This window comes from Gymnoscopelus microlampas (genome assembly GCF_963454915.1).
Source record: "Gymnoscopelus microlampas genome assembly, chromosome: 21".
In the NCBI taxonomy this organism is placed as follows: domain Eukaryota; kingdom Metazoa; phylum Chordata; class Actinopteri; order Myctophiformes; family Myctophidae; genus Gymnoscopelus; species Gymnoscopelus microlampas.
In genome coordinates this window covers 22999119-23017640 of record NC_139958.1, presented here as the reverse complement: position 1 = coordinate 23017640, position 18522 = coordinate 22999119, and the positions used below count along the sequence as shown (strand labels likewise).

The 18522-nt window shown below is 40.6% G+C and overlaps 1 protein-coding gene across 1 annotated transcript in view; it reads right to left on the bottom strand.

Moving 5' to 3' along the window:
* Positions 1–3812: 3812 nt before the first annotated feature.
* The window catches only part of ssh1b (slingshot protein phosphatase 1b), a 28275-nt gene continuing 13565 nt past the window's right edge, over positions 3813–18522 (bottom strand). Inside the window, exons 4-15 of the mRNA XM_084046838.1 lie at positions 16910–16974; positions 15852–15973; positions 15679–15747; positions 14237–14302; positions 10466–10660; positions 10005–10098; positions 9714–9842; positions 9327–9373; positions 7976–8122; positions 6778–6978; positions 5285–5939; positions 3813–4781 (exon numbers count right to left, since the gene is read on the bottom strand). Coding sequence (XP_083902964.1) covers positions 4047–4781; positions 5285–5939; positions 6778–6978; positions 7976–8122; positions 9327–9373; positions 9714–9842; positions 10005–10098; positions 10466–10660; positions 14237–14302; positions 15679–15747; positions 15852–15973; positions 16910–16974 — 2525 coding nt within the window. The 3' untranslated portion in view covers positions 3813–4046. The remainder of the gene's footprint in view (positions 4782–5284; positions 5940–6777; positions 6979–7975; positions 8123–9326; positions 9374–9713; positions 9843–10004; positions 10099–10465; positions 10661–14236; positions 14303–15678; positions 15748–15851; positions 15974–16909; positions 16975–18522) is intronic.

Below are 18522 nucleotides of genomic sequence, written 5' to 3'. Positions count from 1 at the left end.
AGTACACAGTAAAATCCTCGGTGTTAATTTAACTCTGAGAGTGCACAAATGTAACCAATGGTAAGATAGGTTATATTTGTACACTCTTGGAGTGTATTTGTACACTCAGCGAGTGCATATTTGTACATTTACTGTATAAAGTACAAAAAAAAAAGCCATGAATGCACTCATAAACAATGACTCAGCAAAGCCCACAATGCAGTATGATAGAGCTAAGGCCAAGGTTAAGGCACTTAAATACAAAACAAATTCAAACCATGGCAAACAACTGAAGGTAGTGCAACAATGTGTGGATAAACATGAGTAGCATTAGTCTTCAACAGATCGATGAAGACACAGCACTTTTGATGATGTCTGAAATCTTCATCATGATGTTTTTTTCCAGGTAGCCTTTATCAGTGTCCTCATGGGGACGATGACATTGAGAACAGCTGGCTAATGCTTAATTTATAATCCGTCGTATGATGGTGTTGTGCAATGAAAATAGCAAATCTACAAGAAGCTTGTAGATCCCTTTTCTGAGCGCGACAGTGTCATACAACAAAGTATAAATCAGACTTAAATCAGACTCATATAATCCTAATCTATATCTATCATAGCCATAATCAACAGGCCAGCATGTTGTTTTATAGCATTAGGCTTGATGATTCCTACTATTCTTATAATTTACTAAGTTACATCATGCTCATGTAACCACGTGAGGAGGACAAACCACGTGAATTTCAACCAAAACCAAATGATAATGTAAATATAAACTACTCTATCTGTGCTATCAGCTCCTATGGGTTAAGTTAACAACAGAGAAGGGCCACTGTGGAACCACTGTACTTTTGTCTCAGTTTCCATGGTTTGGCGGTCCTGCCCACACAATATAATGTAAAAAATACAGAATACAGTAGTGACCACATGGTCAAACAAAACTAAACAAATTGCATGAATTCTTTACAGTTGTAGCCAGCCTTTGCTCTCTTCTTGTCAACATACTAGTGTCTAACATCTCTAACATGTGGCTGCCCTGCACAAACCAAAGCCTTATGCAATATTATCTAGCACACCCAGCGTGCATTATGCAAAAACAGTGAAATATCAACAAACAGGGCAAGAATAAAAAAAAAGAAAAGGAAAACGTGCATTATAGAGTAATACTCCATGGCAAAGAGAACTTTAGATTGGCTGCAAATGTTTCCATAACTTAAGTTATATTAAATGAGCATTGTTAGGTGAATGCACAAAATGTATAATAAATAAATAAAAGAACTTCAGGTGCATTCATTAGTTATACTTTTAAATATAATTAAAAAAAGGAAAAGAAAATATGGCTCCATTAATAATATTGGCACCCTATATTTCAGTAACTGCCAAAATCTATAAGAAAATATAATAATAACAATAACAATAAAGTATTGTTTTTTTAAAAACACCACCATATTTCTGTAGATGGCCTCACACAACTGTAGGATTTGTTTGTTTGTAATTCTTCTAGTTTGAATTATATTCATGAATATGAGATTAATGGTTCTGTAATGTTGAGAATCAACAAGAGTAGAATCTTTCCCTTTTTGTTTTTTCAAGTGCAAGGGTTTCGAATAATTCTGAATACCTTCAACACAGTGGATTCTTAGTAGTATCTACCAGTAAACAAAATAAGTCCTAATACCTATATGTTTGGAAAAGGAATAGAATTATTACTACAGACACGAGAGCAGATAATTAAAGTTCTGGTTTTGTCTGGAGGTCACACTTTGTTGTGTAATGCTTAATCCAAAGTGCAAATTATATTACTTGTCTGTGTGCTATAGAAGGATACAGGTGGAATACATTGCAATGTTTCTGTTGTGGCACAACATATTCCAAAAGCGCCTCTAAATGTGCATGAAGTAAAATAAACCGCAACTGAACAGTTGCATCAGAAAAATAGCAATTGTTCCACTGTTAGAAAACAAGGCGTCTACGGCAATTGGATAACTGACCAATACTAGACTTGTGCTCAAATGCTGGATATTCATAGGCCTATAGCCTCTTTTCCAATGTCTTGCAGATCTATTATAGGGAAAAGAAGCTCAAAGTTTCGCATATGCATGTAAAAACACACAGTACCTACACATGCACAAACCCTATATACTTTGTTGACCGGGGTCTAGACTTGGTCCCCTCCCTTTTTCCCTCTACACCAATTCTCTTCGCTGAAAATAGCCCATCTACAAGCTCACAACGCGCTGTGTTACGACACCTTGTGAGCTTGTAGATCTGCTATTTTGGCCTATGGGTAATCAAAGCATCCCACTTAATCCCTTTAGGATATACAGATGATGAACTGGACCTGGCAGCATGATATAGCTTTGACTAAAGCTGGGCTGCAGAGAGTGAGCAAACCCCAGTTTTCTTTTGGGCATACAATTCCCAAGGATGAAAACTGAAATCTAAGCTAGACGCCTACTTTTTGATGTCGTAATACCACACCTGGTGGTTAAAAAAAGAAAAGAAAAACAGTGATGAGAACTTCATCAATACTCTTCCGTTTCAGTGCATGACCCCTAAACATCCACAGCCCATGAAGCCTGATTTATACTTCGTCGTCCAACGGTGTCGCACGGCGGAAATAGAAGATCTACAAGTTCACGCGTCGCACCGTCTTAGGACGGAGTATGAATTAAGCATCAACAGAGTTGAGTCCAATTCAAAAAGTACCAGTAATGCAATCCATTTCATTATGTCTACAGTATTCAATCTCAATTGATTCATAGTATGCTGAAACGTTTTCAATGTCTGAATTATGAAATGCCACTTTCTGTTATTGATTAAATTGACGTTAAAGTAAAAGCAACCCTAGTATGGATATTTCTGCCCTAAAGCAAAAAGAGGACACATGTAACACTGAATGTCATGAGCAGACTATACTGAGAGCTGTTCAGAAATGATTACAACGATGTCATACTTGAATCAAAGAGGTCAGGGTGAACCGGTCACTGAGGAGAGAGGCAAGTCAACAAAACAGTCTTCGACCAAAACAGTCTGAGATGCTTGTGTTCCGAGGTACGTTACACTGCTTTACCTAAAGAGGCATAAGAAGGCTCATATAAGACCTCTTGAAAAAAATATTTCATATATATATATATGAGAAGCCTTTCTGTGACGCAAAAGCAGCAACAGCAGGGGAGGGGACACAGTCAAGCTAATTGAGAATTCAATTATCGATGGTAATGATGTGAAGGGACACTGAATGCAGTAAGAGACTCAATTGCAGAGATACAATGATCTCCTTACCAATACTGTTGAGTTTCGATTGACATACAGTAATCTGACAAAACAAAGATGAGTTACTCCATATACTTTTTTCTTTTCAAAATCAAAGTGCTATTCATAGATCTTTTGAGGGGTAGATGGAAATCACCAAGCTGGTTGACTTCACACAACATCTCTGTTCTATAAGCCACTTCTATCCTCAATCCTATTGACCAAATTGACACGGCGGGAATTTTGTTCTTACATCATACTCAAAACAGCCACTGTGTCAATATGATCAATGAGCTTCTCTGCTGTACATACGCCGTACCCGTCTGCTGACACAGCAATTATGAAAGTGTACAATCGGCTTGTGGAGGCTGTGGAAAAGTCTGAGGAGCCTTCAGGTATGGAAGCAGGTGGCTCAAGACAGATCTGTTAGACATCAACCAGGTCTGATAGGTAAGAGGAAACCCTCAGTGGAAGAACTGAGGCCTCTCAACTCAAGAGAACTACTGTACAGTGTTTAAGCCACAAGTGCCTGGACTGAGGCGATCCAGATTCACTTAGGTCTGAATCTCATGGGTGCTTCTGCCTGGTACTCCTGGTAAGAGTAGAGATATGCAGTGACGACATGGGACTAAAGGTTACAGACAAAGGTGTGAAAGTGTGACACCACAGTTGCAGTCATTAGGAGGTCCATAGCTGTATCTACGTATAGTGCAGCTAGTGGAGTCAGTGGGTGTTGGTCTCGTAGTGCCATGCTATAATCACCCTCCACCTCCATCCCTGCATCCATGCCAGCCATGGTCAGACCTTATCTGTTAAGGCAGGGGGTCTACAGGGACCTGACCATCCCTGGCTAAACCTGAGAGCCTCTCCAGCTCCTCTGCCCTCTGCCGGACCAATCCCAGACCAAGTCCTAACCTCAGTGTTGGCATCTGCAGCTGAGCCAACGCCTGTTGCTGGAGCTCCGCATCACCACCAGGGGGTGTGATCTCTGGCCCAGTTGGTAAATGTACCCCTTCAGCAGGGGCCAGGGTTGTTGGCCTCTCTCCTTCCAGGTTGAGATTCAGGAGGGTAAGCTCTGTGAAGGCTCCCGTACTGGTCTCTCTGCCCTTCCTCAGCACACACTCGTTCTCCTCATCCACTTGTGGCTCGTCCATGTCTTCTGTCTCCAGTAAGCAGCGGTCGTGAGACGGCTCCTCACAGCTCATGGGTGACACTGGCCTCTGACGATAGGCCTCCAGGCACGCGACAGGGGCAGGGAGAACGCCTGGGGCGCAGGTCTCACAGCGGCAAAGACGACTGCAGGGCTGGACAGCAGACCCAGCGGGGGCTTGAGCTGGCACAGAGGACAGAATCTGGGCTGGAGCAAAATGGGTGCCAGGCGGATCGATGGATATGGAGGGGACTGTGCAGTGGCGGGTGGGGTTAAGGCGATGGGTGCGGCCTCCTGCTGGGCGGTCACAGCGCCGCCCTTGTGTTAGACGTAGGCAGTCTTTACAGGACTGGTAGGAGGGCTTCACCTTGAATGGGTTTCCTGTGCTAGCACTGTCCTAAACCGAGGAAAGGAAGAGAGAGAAGACATGGTCAGTCACAATGTCATTAGGACAAACTACTGAAAGGTGACAACAGTGAGTTAAAGTGTAACTTTGCCGATATTTAATGTGAATCCGAATCTGACTCAACAGTGTGCTTTGTGTGACAAGAGCTTGTGCTGTTAACTCCAGTCTGTCAAAATGTGGTCATTTACATAGGCTGGAGATTTTGCAGACCATAGAGAACATGCTCTCAGCACACAGAACACACTAGTATACAGGTACACAATTTCTAAAAAGCCAGCAACACAAATGTAAACATCAAGGTAAAAGACAGCAGCAATGAAAACATGGAGAAAATAGACCTATCTTCTCATTAATTGTGCAAAATTGCCTCCTTCTGAAAATGGATAATAGCTATGTTAAAAACCTAAAATTGTAATATTTAAAATATGTAGCAAAAATAATTAACAAGCCGTTACTGCTGGTATGTTATATACGTAAGTATTTGCACAACTCACGTCGAAGGCAGCAGGGCAGCTGCGCTTGGCAGCAAGGCGGTTGCTGTTGTTCGTATTGAGGTTCGCCAAACCCAATCGGCTTTCCTCCTTCCTCTCCAACTCCTCTTCTTCCTTCTTGCTGTCAGAATTTCCTGGGGTTTGGGCCAGTGCTGCCATCTCCTCTTCCTCTTTCTTTGCCTCCTCCTCATCCTCTTCCTCCAACGTGCTGAATTCCAGCCTCAGTCTCATGTCCTCCATAGGGTCGAGGCGGCCACAGGTCTGGGCAGCTGTGCCTGCTCCAGGTGGAACCAAATGGGCCATGGAGAAGCCCTCGTCCTCCAATAGAGCATCTCTCTCCACGTCCTCGATTTCAATAAATACCCTTTCCATACCCAGCAGAGGGGGGCCTCGCACCGGGGTGGAGGGCTCACTGTCCAGCGCAGAGTCTGACAACCGTCTGAAATAGTAATTGTAGTTAAGGGGGTCAGGGGGTTCCACCTCCAGACCCATGCCCCTGCAGGGAGAGGCCCCACAGCCACCCCAGGCTTCCTCTTCCTCCCGGGAGGAGGCCCTCAGCACTGGTGTCTCCTCTCCAGGGACATCCAGGCCAGTGCACTGACCCGAGGCCTCTTCTGAGCCTCCTTCAGGTCTCCACAACTTGTTGTGCCGCTGGTTACTGTGAAACAGAAACAGGGATGCAAAAAGAGATGTAGACTAAAATATAACATTATTTTTGGAGAACAATAAAGGACGTTTCAGACGGGGAGCGATTGACGCGCCTTAGTAATTCATTTTCAACGAGAGGCGGGCGATTAGTTGACACGCATGGAGAATTTGAAGGGTGGAGAGGCAAGCGGGCGCGGTCCCGTGAAATTAGCGTGCTTGTGCCATGCTCACGCCCACGGGTGACTAGAGCTAGTTTTTGGTTACGCGTGCGTTTGTGTCTGCACATGAGGGACACACCGTGATCCCGCTGATCCAAGCGAGAACGCCGGATGGGGACGCCAACGCCGGCGTTGGCGTCCCCATCTGAAACGGCCTTTCAGGTTTCTGTCATTACCAAACAAGCTATTTTTTTTGCAAATGTTTTACTTTGTCGCGTGACGAATAGCAAAAATAGCTGATCTAAGTGCCAACAACGTGCTACAAAGCAACTTTGTGACTTTGTAGATCTGCTATTTTTGAACAACAATTTAAATGTTTATCAAATGTTGTCAAAGTTTTGAAAATACTAACCATGCCCAAAATAGGGACGCCCGGTTCAAAGTTAAAAAAACCAATTAGGCTACGCTTTCATAAACTTTGTGCTTGTGTATTATGGATCTACAAGACAGCTAATGCAATAACTACTGCATAAAGCACAAGTATGTCAGGGTTAGTAGCCCTGACCTGGTGCTTATAAAGCTCACCACAGCACTATAGAGATTAAACACATTAAGTTGTCCTTTGTTAGGAGTCAATTTAAGTCTAATTTAATGTATTAAGTCTGTATGACAAAATTAGGCTTAGCTCACCTAGCATCCAGGATGCCCTCGTATTCTGCCAGCTGTCTCATAAAGCCAGCATTGGGCTGAGCTATACTTCTTTTCTGCTTGACAAAATTGTATGCTTTCTCCAAAGACCAGCCATACTCCTTCATAGCATAGGCAATAACTGTAGAGGCAGAGCGGCTCACCCCCATCTTACAATGGACCAGGCATTTGGAGTGGTTCTTCCTGTGAAGCAAGTAAAATAATACATTCAAATCTTAGCATATATGTTAAATATTTAATAATAGTATTAATATTATACTAATAGTAGCAGATGTATTTTTCAAATGGAAAAATATAAGTTTCTGTAAAACAATACAATTGAATGGGTTGATACGAATCACAAAGTTACACTTTTTTTTTTCTTCTAAAATCATAAGATAGGATTTAATAATAGCTTGGCTCCCATGCGGATCTCGGACATGTATAGCAAAACTTTGCCATATATGGGCAAGGTTTCAACCGATCTGACCGCCACTGACTTCAATTATAAAATTGAAGTTAAATATTTCAAAAAATATAAAACATAATGTCGTCGCCTTGCTAAACTAATGGCCTAAGTCATTTTTTAAAAGTGTTTCAGGAAAAATAAAAAACTGATCCAAAACAAAACTATATATTTAAACTAAATATATTTCTTAATCATTTCACCCAAAATGTTTATAACAAATTATGACTATTTAAAAAGAAATAACACTGTCTGTCAGTTATGTAACATAAGAGATTTAAATAGGATTAAATCTGACTTAGGCAAAAAATAAAATAAAATACAAAATGGCCTAAATCAGTAAATAATTTGGCTTAAGTCACAAAACCATGTGACTTAGGCCAAAAAAAGGCCTATTTTGTCCTAAGTCACACTAGGGAGTTAGGCCATTATACTAAAAGGGGAGTGAACAGCATGATCCTTTTCAATTAGGAGATGGGCGATTTTACCAGAGGTGGCCAGTGTCATGAGGAGCTGACTTAGGCAAAAATATAATTTTCCTCAAAAAATGACTTAGGCCATTAGTTTAGCAAGGTGACGATGTGGAAAATGCCCTGATCGGACCTGCAGTTTGGGAGATTAGCGCCCGGAAGAGTCAATTTGGTAAAAATGTATACAATCTCAGTTAAATTAAAATTGAGGATTAGGCTGTGCAGTATGTCATACACAGTCATTGTTTTTATTTGTGATTCTCACTTGGCTTTGACAATAAAGTTATAGGTGTCATTCCAATGGGCCAGCAGGTCAGTGGTCTCCTCATCATACACCCGGATGTTGTGGTAGGAGAACGTTCCTGGAAAGAAGTTGTCAATCTCTCTGGTGACGTTGAGGATGTAACCCACTCTGTAAACAAAACAAAAACTCATTTGTCACTTCCATGCTGTCTTTTGTGAATAGTGTGGATTTATACAGGATGATATGATACAGCCACACCTGGCTAGATACTTGCCATTTCTCCTTCATTTTGCAATTGGCATACAGTATATTTTCCAATGTTAACTTCTTCCATCAGATTACATGGTGAACTTTGCCTGCTGTCTATATGTATTTATGTGTCCTGCAAGGTACTGTTGCGCTAATGTAGGTCCTGTATGCCCATGTACCTTGTTGTGTTAGTCTTGTGTGTTTTGTTTTGGCGGTCACAGCAGCAGATAACAAAGCATTTCCTGAACCTCAAGCCTGATTTATACACCATCGTATGATGGAGTATATAAAATAATCATCATACTGTAGTCTCTGATAAAAAGGCTGATGGAGATAAATAGTTTGCCTACCGTACAGGAAGATATGTATTATAACAACTACAGTAACGACAGCCAAAGCAATGTTGTATTTTGTATTAACAAAATTGGATAATTAATAATCCATATACAATTAAGATGGCACCGATGTAAAACAGTTAACTTCATGGCTTGTGTAATATTTCATCAAAGGAGAGCTGAAACATATCTAACACTAATTCATCTAATATGGTCTGATACATCTTTTTTTGGTTAAAACTAAAAGTATATTGTTAAAAGGTTAAAGCTTGATAGTAATCATTGCTATATTGATTGTTTGCTCAGTAACAGGGGTCTCCCCATCTATGAGCTCTTTAGTAAACAGAAAATACATTTTCAGGTGGGTTACAATAGTAAACAGAAAATACATTTTCAGGTGGGTTACAAATTTCATCCAATCTCTCACTTTCAATTTCACTTGTTAATCCTGTATAAGTTCTCTCTTCTGATTGGCTGAAATTGGTACAGTACCTCAACATGAAAATGTATGTTCTGTTTACTGAAGAGCTGGAGAGACGGGGGGGGGGAGAGACCCCTGTTACTGAACAAACACTATATGGCAATGACTGCGGAATGGTAGATTCGAATATAGAGCTACAGTATGTAACACTAACAAAAATAAAAAAACATCACTTACACCACCTTTAAACTTTGTTGTTGACAAACATACTGTACATCATAGCAGATTTGAGAAATATTCAAACATATAGTATTATTTGGGCCTACTGTACATAAGAAAAATATTTTTTTGCATTCTATATTCTCACCCACAGTCCCGCAATTCTTCTAAGTTGGAGGCATTCCATTCAGACCCCTGGGGAGGTGTGGAGACACAAATTGATTAAGGTCAAATTGACCATGTTTGCTATAATAAAGTTTAAAAGAGAAGACGTGTAAACAACACCAAGTATGATGCAACAGTATTTAGAAGCTAAAGCTTAATTTACCAGCGTACGTTAGTTGCACACTGGTGTCAAGTGCTGAAAATAGCAGATCTACAAGCTCACAACACATCACATCACGAAACTACTTTGTGGCACACAACTAAGTATGAATTGGGCTTAGGAGGATGAGGAGGAGAATGTAATGTAAGAACATCAACAAGCTCAACATGGAGAGGGAAGAATAATGAACAAAACAAATGTTCTTCTCACCAGGTACAGGTGGTCAAATACAAGCGTGGGCTTGTCCATCTGACCCAGGATCAGCAGCATCTCATTATCTATGAACTCCTTGTATTCCGTGAGGTTACAGCTCATGTGCTGCTCCAGCTCGGTACGGATCTAGTAAAAGATAACATGTAAAAAGGTTGTTGTAAGAGAGCGTGTAACAGCAAACCCCAGGCTCCAACAACATACAGTACAGATGGATGGATTTCTAATATACAGCAGATATGCTAAAAAATACTTAAGAACAAATTGAACAAACATTGATGCATACTGTACCTCTTTAGAGGTGACATTCTCCAGGTCTTGGAACGTCATGATACTGCGTAGTTTGGTTCTGATCAGGCATTCTGTTCTCTCGCGCTCTGTTGGCCTGTGCACAATCAATCAAAACATCGCTGTTGATCCACAGAATCATGAAAATGTGCTTGTTTCAAATACCAAAAAAAAGAAATATATATAATAATGCAGACTTCCCTTTATCCCATTAAAACCGAGAATGCATTTGTGTCATTTTAGATTTTTGCGTTAAAAAACAAATTCCAAAAAATAGCAGATATATAAGCTCTCAGCGCGTCACTTCGTGCCATGCGAGCTTTGCACATCTGCTATTTTGGAAAGTGATCCAAAATAATAAAGTGATCTTGAAAGTGATCGAACTACTGATTTAGAAACCATTCGTAGAATCGGCCTCAGGTCTTAATGGGTTATATCAAAATGCAAGAAGCACAGGTCTTTACCGATCCACAAATAAGGCCGGTGAGTCAGGCCGCGTGGTCTCAAGATCAGTCATGGCGTTCCACTCGTTGACACAGCTCTGCTCTGAGGTGATGCAGCTCTCGTAGAAGCCCATCCAGGTGAGAGCCATCCCCCCTGGGAAGTAGTTGTACCTGCGTGACACCTCACACACCTTATGGAGGATCTGTAGAGCAGACCTGTTGGACATAGAGCAAAAAGGTACATTTACTCAAGTACTGTACTTAAGTACAATTTTGAGGTATTTTTACTTTAGTATTTCCAATCTTCTGTACTTTTTCTTCTACTCCACTACATCTCAAAGGCAAATATTGTACATTTACTACACTACAATTACTAGAAAACTTCAGTTACTAGTTACTTTGTAGATTTAGATTATTATTACAAAACATACATTTACCACTTGAGCCCTATTCAAACTTTGGCGATTTGAAAATAGTCGATCTACAAGCTCACAACGCGTTGCGATGAGATGCATTGTGAGCTTGTAGATCTGCTATTTTCAAAATTATTTTACACAGTTTAGATGGGACATTCTGCATAACTAGTACTTTTGCTTTTGGTACTTTCAGTATATTTTGATGACAATACTTTTACTGAAGTAAATTTTGATTAGCGGACTTTTACTTGTAACAGAGTATTTCTGCATTGCAGTATTGATACTTTTACTTGAGTAAAACCTTTGAGTATTTTTTTCACCACTGGGCTCAGCCATGGCAAGAAGAGGCTGTCATTTCATTATTTTCATGTACAACATTTAAGCCTGATTTATACTTCATCACACAGTAGGTGTTACTCGCTGAAAATAGCCGATCTACAGTACAAGCTCACAATGCGTCACAAGCTGCAATCTGTAAGTTTCCTACCCGGGATTCAAACCACCATGGGTCTTCCACTAAATAAGTTAAAGAATGTGGCTTTAAAGCTAAATTAAACTTTGGTAGAGGTTTTGGTTGTGTACGTGCAATGATGTAATTCCAAATATTGGTGATATATATCGTCAATAGTTAATCCATTGATCAGCAATTGGTCATCTCAAAGTCTCCCCTTTGACTTACACTGCAAGGTGTAGCTCTCAATAAGTCACTCTCTTAACATACAGTACATTGACAGTCTCCCCACTGACAATATACATAGTCAGAATTTGCTTTGTTTGCATTTATTTGTGTGCTAAAAGAGTGACTTAGCCAGTCAATGGAGAGAATATTTTGAATTATAAATGTTTTTATCAACAGAGCAACTATTGAAGATATCTGTAATTGGGAGTTTCATCTTGGCAACCCAAACCACTAACAAAGTTTAATTCTGATTTAAACGGCCTATGACAAAATAGTTTTTTAGTCAGCTGGCACAAATCTATTGGCTACTTCTCACGCCACCCGATGTCCATCACATGTCCCGCCCAGAGCCAGTTTTACCGGAAATACATAATATGGCAAATCAAATATCATAATTTGGAGCGTGACATTGGCCCGTTAAGCATCATGGAAATGGAAATGTACTGCATTTATATAGCGCTTTTCTCCAAAGCGATTTACAATGTATTTCACATTCACCCATTCACACATGACGGCAGAGGAAACCAATCAAGGCACCAACCTGCTCATCGGGAGGAATTAGGGGCTCAGTGTCTTGCTCAGGGACACTTCCACACCAACTCTGGGGGAGCCCGGGTTGGAACTGGGAACCTTCCGTTTCCCAAGCTGCCGCCCTACCTCCTGAGCCACTGCCGCTCATATAGAAGCATTTGGTTTATATATGACTTATAATCTACCACATTCCATGTTAATCCCTCTGTCTTCTCAAGGTGGCCTTGCAGTAACTATTCCATGTGAAATGACAATATCTGTTCAAATAAACAGACTGTGTTCTCAACTAGGAGTGTGATCGGAAAGCTCACTGCAATGAACTAATAAGGTCTACAATCATGTTTTTTACACAACAATAGTTTTCAAGATCATCGACCCAAATCATCACCCAACAGGGTGGATTCGAACCCCTGAACTCCACAGTGGTGGTCAGATACTTTACCCTGTGCCACCCGAGCACCCAATAAAATAATTTCTTTCAACAAGTCCCATATACCTGTCATGGAGTCTGCCTCACAGACATAAATATGGCACATTAGTGAACATGGGTGTTTCTAAAGGTGACTCATAATAGACTGGCAGGTCTAAATATGAAAGACCAAAGGCAGCTGAACAGACCTGAGTGTGTACTGCTGTCTGTCATTGTATGACATCATTGTTATATCACTGTTATTGTGTTCCGCTGTATGAACTGTTGTCTGTACTGTTGTCTGTTGTCTATTGCTGTGGAAATGAATTTCCCCTTGGGGACAAATTAAGTCTAACGAACAGACTGCCGCCACACAATAATTAAAAGGCTAATAGGTTGTGTTTTAAACTGTACTACATTGGGTCAAACTGTATCTGTTTATTACACAGCAGGTGGCTGTCTGTTCTGTGCAGCAGCTGGAACTTGCATTTGCAGAAAGCAATGGCAGCAGCTTGGCAGGTGAGAAGCCCACAGCACCATCAAATTGTTGTTTTGGAAGACTAAACCTAAATCCTTATTCTGGGGGGAACAATCTGTGCGTTTCAAAGCGTTATGAGCTTGCTTGTAGATTAGCTATTTTCGGTGAAGATTTAATGTGGAGTGTAAACATGAGGGGACTCATTGGGAATTCAGTCATACCGGTGTACGTTTTAAAACGGTTAAAATCTTGTAATATTCAAATAAATGTATTAAGCACTAATAATGTATGTATGAACTGTTGTCTCATAAATGAGTGAAAATTAATAAGCAACCAAAACACGAGCAAACTGAAGAAAATAAATTGGTGTGGGTGGGACCCAGCACATATATAACATCCTCAGTGTTAGTTTAACTCTGAGAGTGAAAACATTTCACTCAGTCTGAGGATTTTAGTATAGGATTTGAGGTGGATTTGAGGTGGACAAAACATATGACAGTTGTCACTACATTTTGATATTAAGCCACAAAGCTGCTTAAAGGCAATGTAAGATATACGTTGCCGTAAAAAAAAAAGAAGTTCTTTGTTAAAAGGTTAAAGCCTCACCAATGATTTTGTCCAATCTGTATGGTAGAGTATGTTAATACAATATATCTTAAACTATTGGGGTGGTTGTATTTTGTCTCCCTGCTCTTCTATTGAGACATTTTAGATGGTGTCAAAGGTCATGTCTCACCTAGACACAGGATCTTACAAAAATGTTTGACCTGACTGTCAAGAACCAATTTATACCCTGAGCAAGCACGCTGGCTCTATTAGCGCAATGGTAAAAATGTCAGCACAGTGCAGAAAACCGGGTTCAAAATCCGGGGGTAGAAGAGGAAAGTTACATAGTGCTGCTTCTGTTGTAGAGTGTTTGTTCAGTAACAGGTGTCTCCCCATCTATCCAGCTCTTTAGTAAACAGAAAATACATTTTCAGGTCAGAATACCAATTACATCCAATCAGGACAGAGCTTCAATTTTATAGAATATCCTGTATTACTTCTCTCCTGACTGGATACAATTGGCATCCTGACCTTAAAATATTTTTTCTGTTTACTATAGAGCTGGAGAGACAGGGGGACCCCTATTACTGAACAAACAAACACTCTACAGCAATGATTGCTATCGAAAAATAGAGCTATTTAACAACACAACATGTCACTTACACCACCTTTAATATCCAATAATCCCACAACGATGATCTATGAGGTACACACTGGGAATGAAGCGACTCACCACATGGCCTGCACAGACACAGGCTTGAAGACATGCGTCCGTCCTGCCGTGTTTACACTGAATCCTCTGGAGACAAAAAGGGGGAGACAGGAGATGAGGGTGAGTCCGTACAGAGACCGCGCATACGCAGAGAGACAGAGTGGTGTAGTAGGAACACAAACACAGGCTGCGTGCACCGCTGATTCACACGGTCACCATTCAGGACAGACCAGTGGAATATTCTTCACACACACACACACACACACACACACACACACACACACACACACACACACACACACACACACACACACACACACACACACACACACACACACACACACACACACACACACACACACACACACACACACACACACACACAGGGACCACTTTAACAGGTCAGCAAGAACTCAGCTGACACACGTTAGAGTCAAATTGACTGCAAGTAACTCAGTCACCGGAGGTCAGTAAAACTAAAGAGCTGCATCTTTTTTCTTTTTTTGCTTTTACCCCTTTTTCTCCCCAATTTAGTCGTTATGCCAATTGATTCCTCCCTACACACATTTGTGTGTTGTCACTGATGTTGTATCCTACTGACTCACCTGCCAGTGAGGAGCCCCCACATGGAGGACTTTGTCCAACTCCTCCCGCCCAACACTCCTTGCTGACTGGTGCCGGCCCTGCCCGTAGGAGTACGTGCAGTGACAAATATCACCCTCCCAGCCCAGCCCCCCCCCAAAACACAAGCCAATTGTGTTCGTATAGATGCTCGACAAAGCCGGAGGCATTATTATATATGTAATCTACTCATAAGACTGTATAATTATAAGAACTCATAAATACTCATAATGCTTTACAACAATAATCGCAACACAATTGTAACGCATTTTATAGTGACTTATAAGGTCATGTATAAAAGCATTGTAGGCGGCTTATAACACTGTATAATAAAAAAAAATAGCATTCAATTTATGCAAGAACACTTTAAAGCACACAATGACCACTTGTAGTGACTTATAATCACACTATAATGCATTAAAGTGATTATATTATTTATAATGTATTACAAATAATCGTAATGCAAATAAAACATGAACGTCAGTGTTCAGCAGTTATGAAAAATAATACTTGACCTTTTAAGTCATTATAAAATGTATAATGCGTTATTATTATTGTTATAAAGCATTATGATTATTCATGATTTTTATAGCTATAATTATACAGCGTTATATGCATATTTTAATGCCTCATAAGTATGCTTATAATGGATTATAGACAAGGGATGCATAGTAAGTGTTATGGCAAATTTTGCTGCCTTTGGAACATTTTGAAAGTGAAAGTTAAGTCTGTGCGTGGGTCTCAAGCTAAACAGTTTGGGAACCACTGCTGTGTTTTCTACAACCAAGTCGGGTATCGACTGTATCCTATGGGAGAGAATATTGACATAAATTGATACTCACCCATCTCCATCTAAATGTATGTTGGCATCACTCCACAGTGGCAGCACCATCCCAATAGAGCAGCTTTTACTGAGAACAATAAAGATCAATCCATGATCGTTTTTGTAAAAAACAAACAAAAAACGACAAAATCTCAGACTCAGGGTGCTCTATTAAATTAGGCTTTAAGCTACCTGTCCTTATCAGTGAAGTCCATCCCTAGTAGAATGCTTTCCTCTGTGTCTTGGCGACCGCTGGTATAGACTACCACCATGTAGCGCACGCGTTCCGACCATCCAGTCTCCAACCGTACAGCCTGTGGCAGAGAGGGAATATTTAACGAGAGGTTGCACTTTAGCCATGGCGAGACATCTCAATAGGTACATATCTAGAATCTACTGATGTTGTTGGGGATACTTTTGATGCAGTTGATCTACGATATAAAGTTCAAGTGTGTGTGTGTGTGTGTGTGTGTGTGTGTGTGTGTGTGTGTGTGTGTGTGTGTGTGTGTGTGTGTGTGTGTGTGTGTGTCTCTCTATCTATCTGTCTGAGTATGTCCAAATAATGGACTTGGACATGCCCGAAGTCAGCTCAAATCAGCATTGTTAGGCAATGGTATCTGCTGTGTCTGACGTTGCAGGCCCATATATGGAGATCCCCGAGGACAGAAAACCAGAGAGAGATGGGACGACAGAGGGAGGGGGAGGGGAAGAGAGAGAGACTATTTCGTCCATGCAATAACCCAGTCAATGCTGGGGAACCGGAACTTAAACACACTGATCCATGCTGGGAAAGCTGATAACGCAGCGCTTTGCACCACATTCTTTTCTGCTTGTCTATATAATTTCACCAATAACCTGCACAGCGCTGGGTACCCTACTGGTGTAAAGTATAATGTGACTTGGTTATAATTTGTTCATTTTTCTCTCAGTGCTGCTTTCATTAGTAATAACAGTTGTCATGTAACATGCATGTTTTACAGTCACTCTCTTTGCAACATACTCTTTTTGGTAAACTAAATTGCATGCATGTGGCAAAAAGAAGCAATTATTTGTAGACTGGGCACACTTCTAGTTGTGTGTGAGGGGGGAGGGAGCATGAATGAAAACAAAATTTCCCCAGGGATCAATAAAGGTCTGTCTGTCAGTCTCTTTCTATCTATCTGTATGTATGTACTGTATGTCACACATGCAACAGATATGGGACATGCTTTTGAAAAGTGTGTGCGTGTGTGCGTGCGTGTAATACTGACCAGTTTAATACGGTCCTCAGACCGGAGTATCTTGATCATGACCTGCAGGTGTTGAGGTAAATCGCCTGAAAATAAACGATGCATTAACATTTATACTGCACTTCCAGGAAAAGCTTCATAAACACTAAATGGGTGCATTCACTGTCGGTGCAAAGTAAACAGTACAACCTAGTGTTTTGAACCTAGTGTCAGTTCTGCAATTCTGATTAGACCATTGATTCTCAAGGTGAGGTCCAAATCATTTGGTTCCATATGTACTGTACACTGTCAGAGTTAAATTAATACAGAGGGGTTTAAAGTGCAGATTGGGGTCCCAGAGATAAGAAATTGTATCAAATGGGTATCCATGGCCTAATGCCTTAAAGGGGGTCCTTGAAATGAAAAGGATTGAGAATCAACAGTATTAGCCTATGGGATATCATATTTGTATCATTAGAATGTAAATAATATTGTGACATGACAAGCAGATTATGTTTGTTCTTGTTCACTTACACAAATGCACTCTCATTATCCAAAGACAATTACTGTAACACATAATCACAAACTGCAGGCAACATTAGCTGCAGGCAAGTCAGTCAAGCTTGGTCTGCTCAAATACCATGTTGATGGGAAACTGAAACTAGGCAGACTCACAAGTAGTTTTCTAATTTGACCTGCTATCTTTTTTTTGTCCAATTATATTTCCCATCCATCCATGCATCCATCTTCTACCGCTTATCCAGAGTCTGCGGAAGAAACAGTTCCAGATGAGAATCCCAGACTGTCCTTTACTGAGCCACATTACTGTAGCTACAGTACTTCTAATTGGGGGATTCTGAGGCATTCCTGCCGCTTATGTCAGCGATCTTGTTCTTTTGGTCAAGACCCACATTTCATGATGAGCATAGGTGAGCGTACGTCGAGAACGTTTGCCTTCTGGCTCAGCTCTCTTTTTGTCGAAACAGCGCGGTACAGCCTGAGCCAACCGATCATATAAAAAAAAGCTCACTTCAGTTTCATTATGAAACTGAAGTGACAACATCTCTTGCAACATCTCAAAAGTATCCCCAATAACTATGAAACTTTCATAGTTATTGTCAAGCCTTTTGCAAAAATGCCACTCTAATAACTCCAGTACTCTCAAAAGACCAATGCCATGACTACATAAATGCCCTGTTCATTTAGCTGCGAGTGGTACAGGTCCATTTTTACACTCTCAAGAGTTAAATCAACACTCAGGATTTTACTGTGTAGGTACCCATTCCTAACACATGGTGTAGTCTAAACACAGACAACTCCACAACAGAAAAGCCACCTCAGCAAATATGACCTAGCTTTTGTGCACAGTTCTTTGCAGGGCACACATGCAAACCAGCGCAAAACAAAGTATCCTATAGCAGATGTGTGTGTGTGTATGTGTGTGTGTGTGTGTGTGTGTGTGTGTAGGCCTGTCACAATTATTACATAATCGTCTAATCATTATTTGAGATAATCGGGATTATTCTGCATAATCGTTACCACGTTGAAAAATGTTCATACATTTTCAAATATATATCTTTTAAAATAGCGGATATAGCCGATCTACAAGCTTACAACGCGTTTTAATATTTAAAAAGTACGTATAAAATGATTAA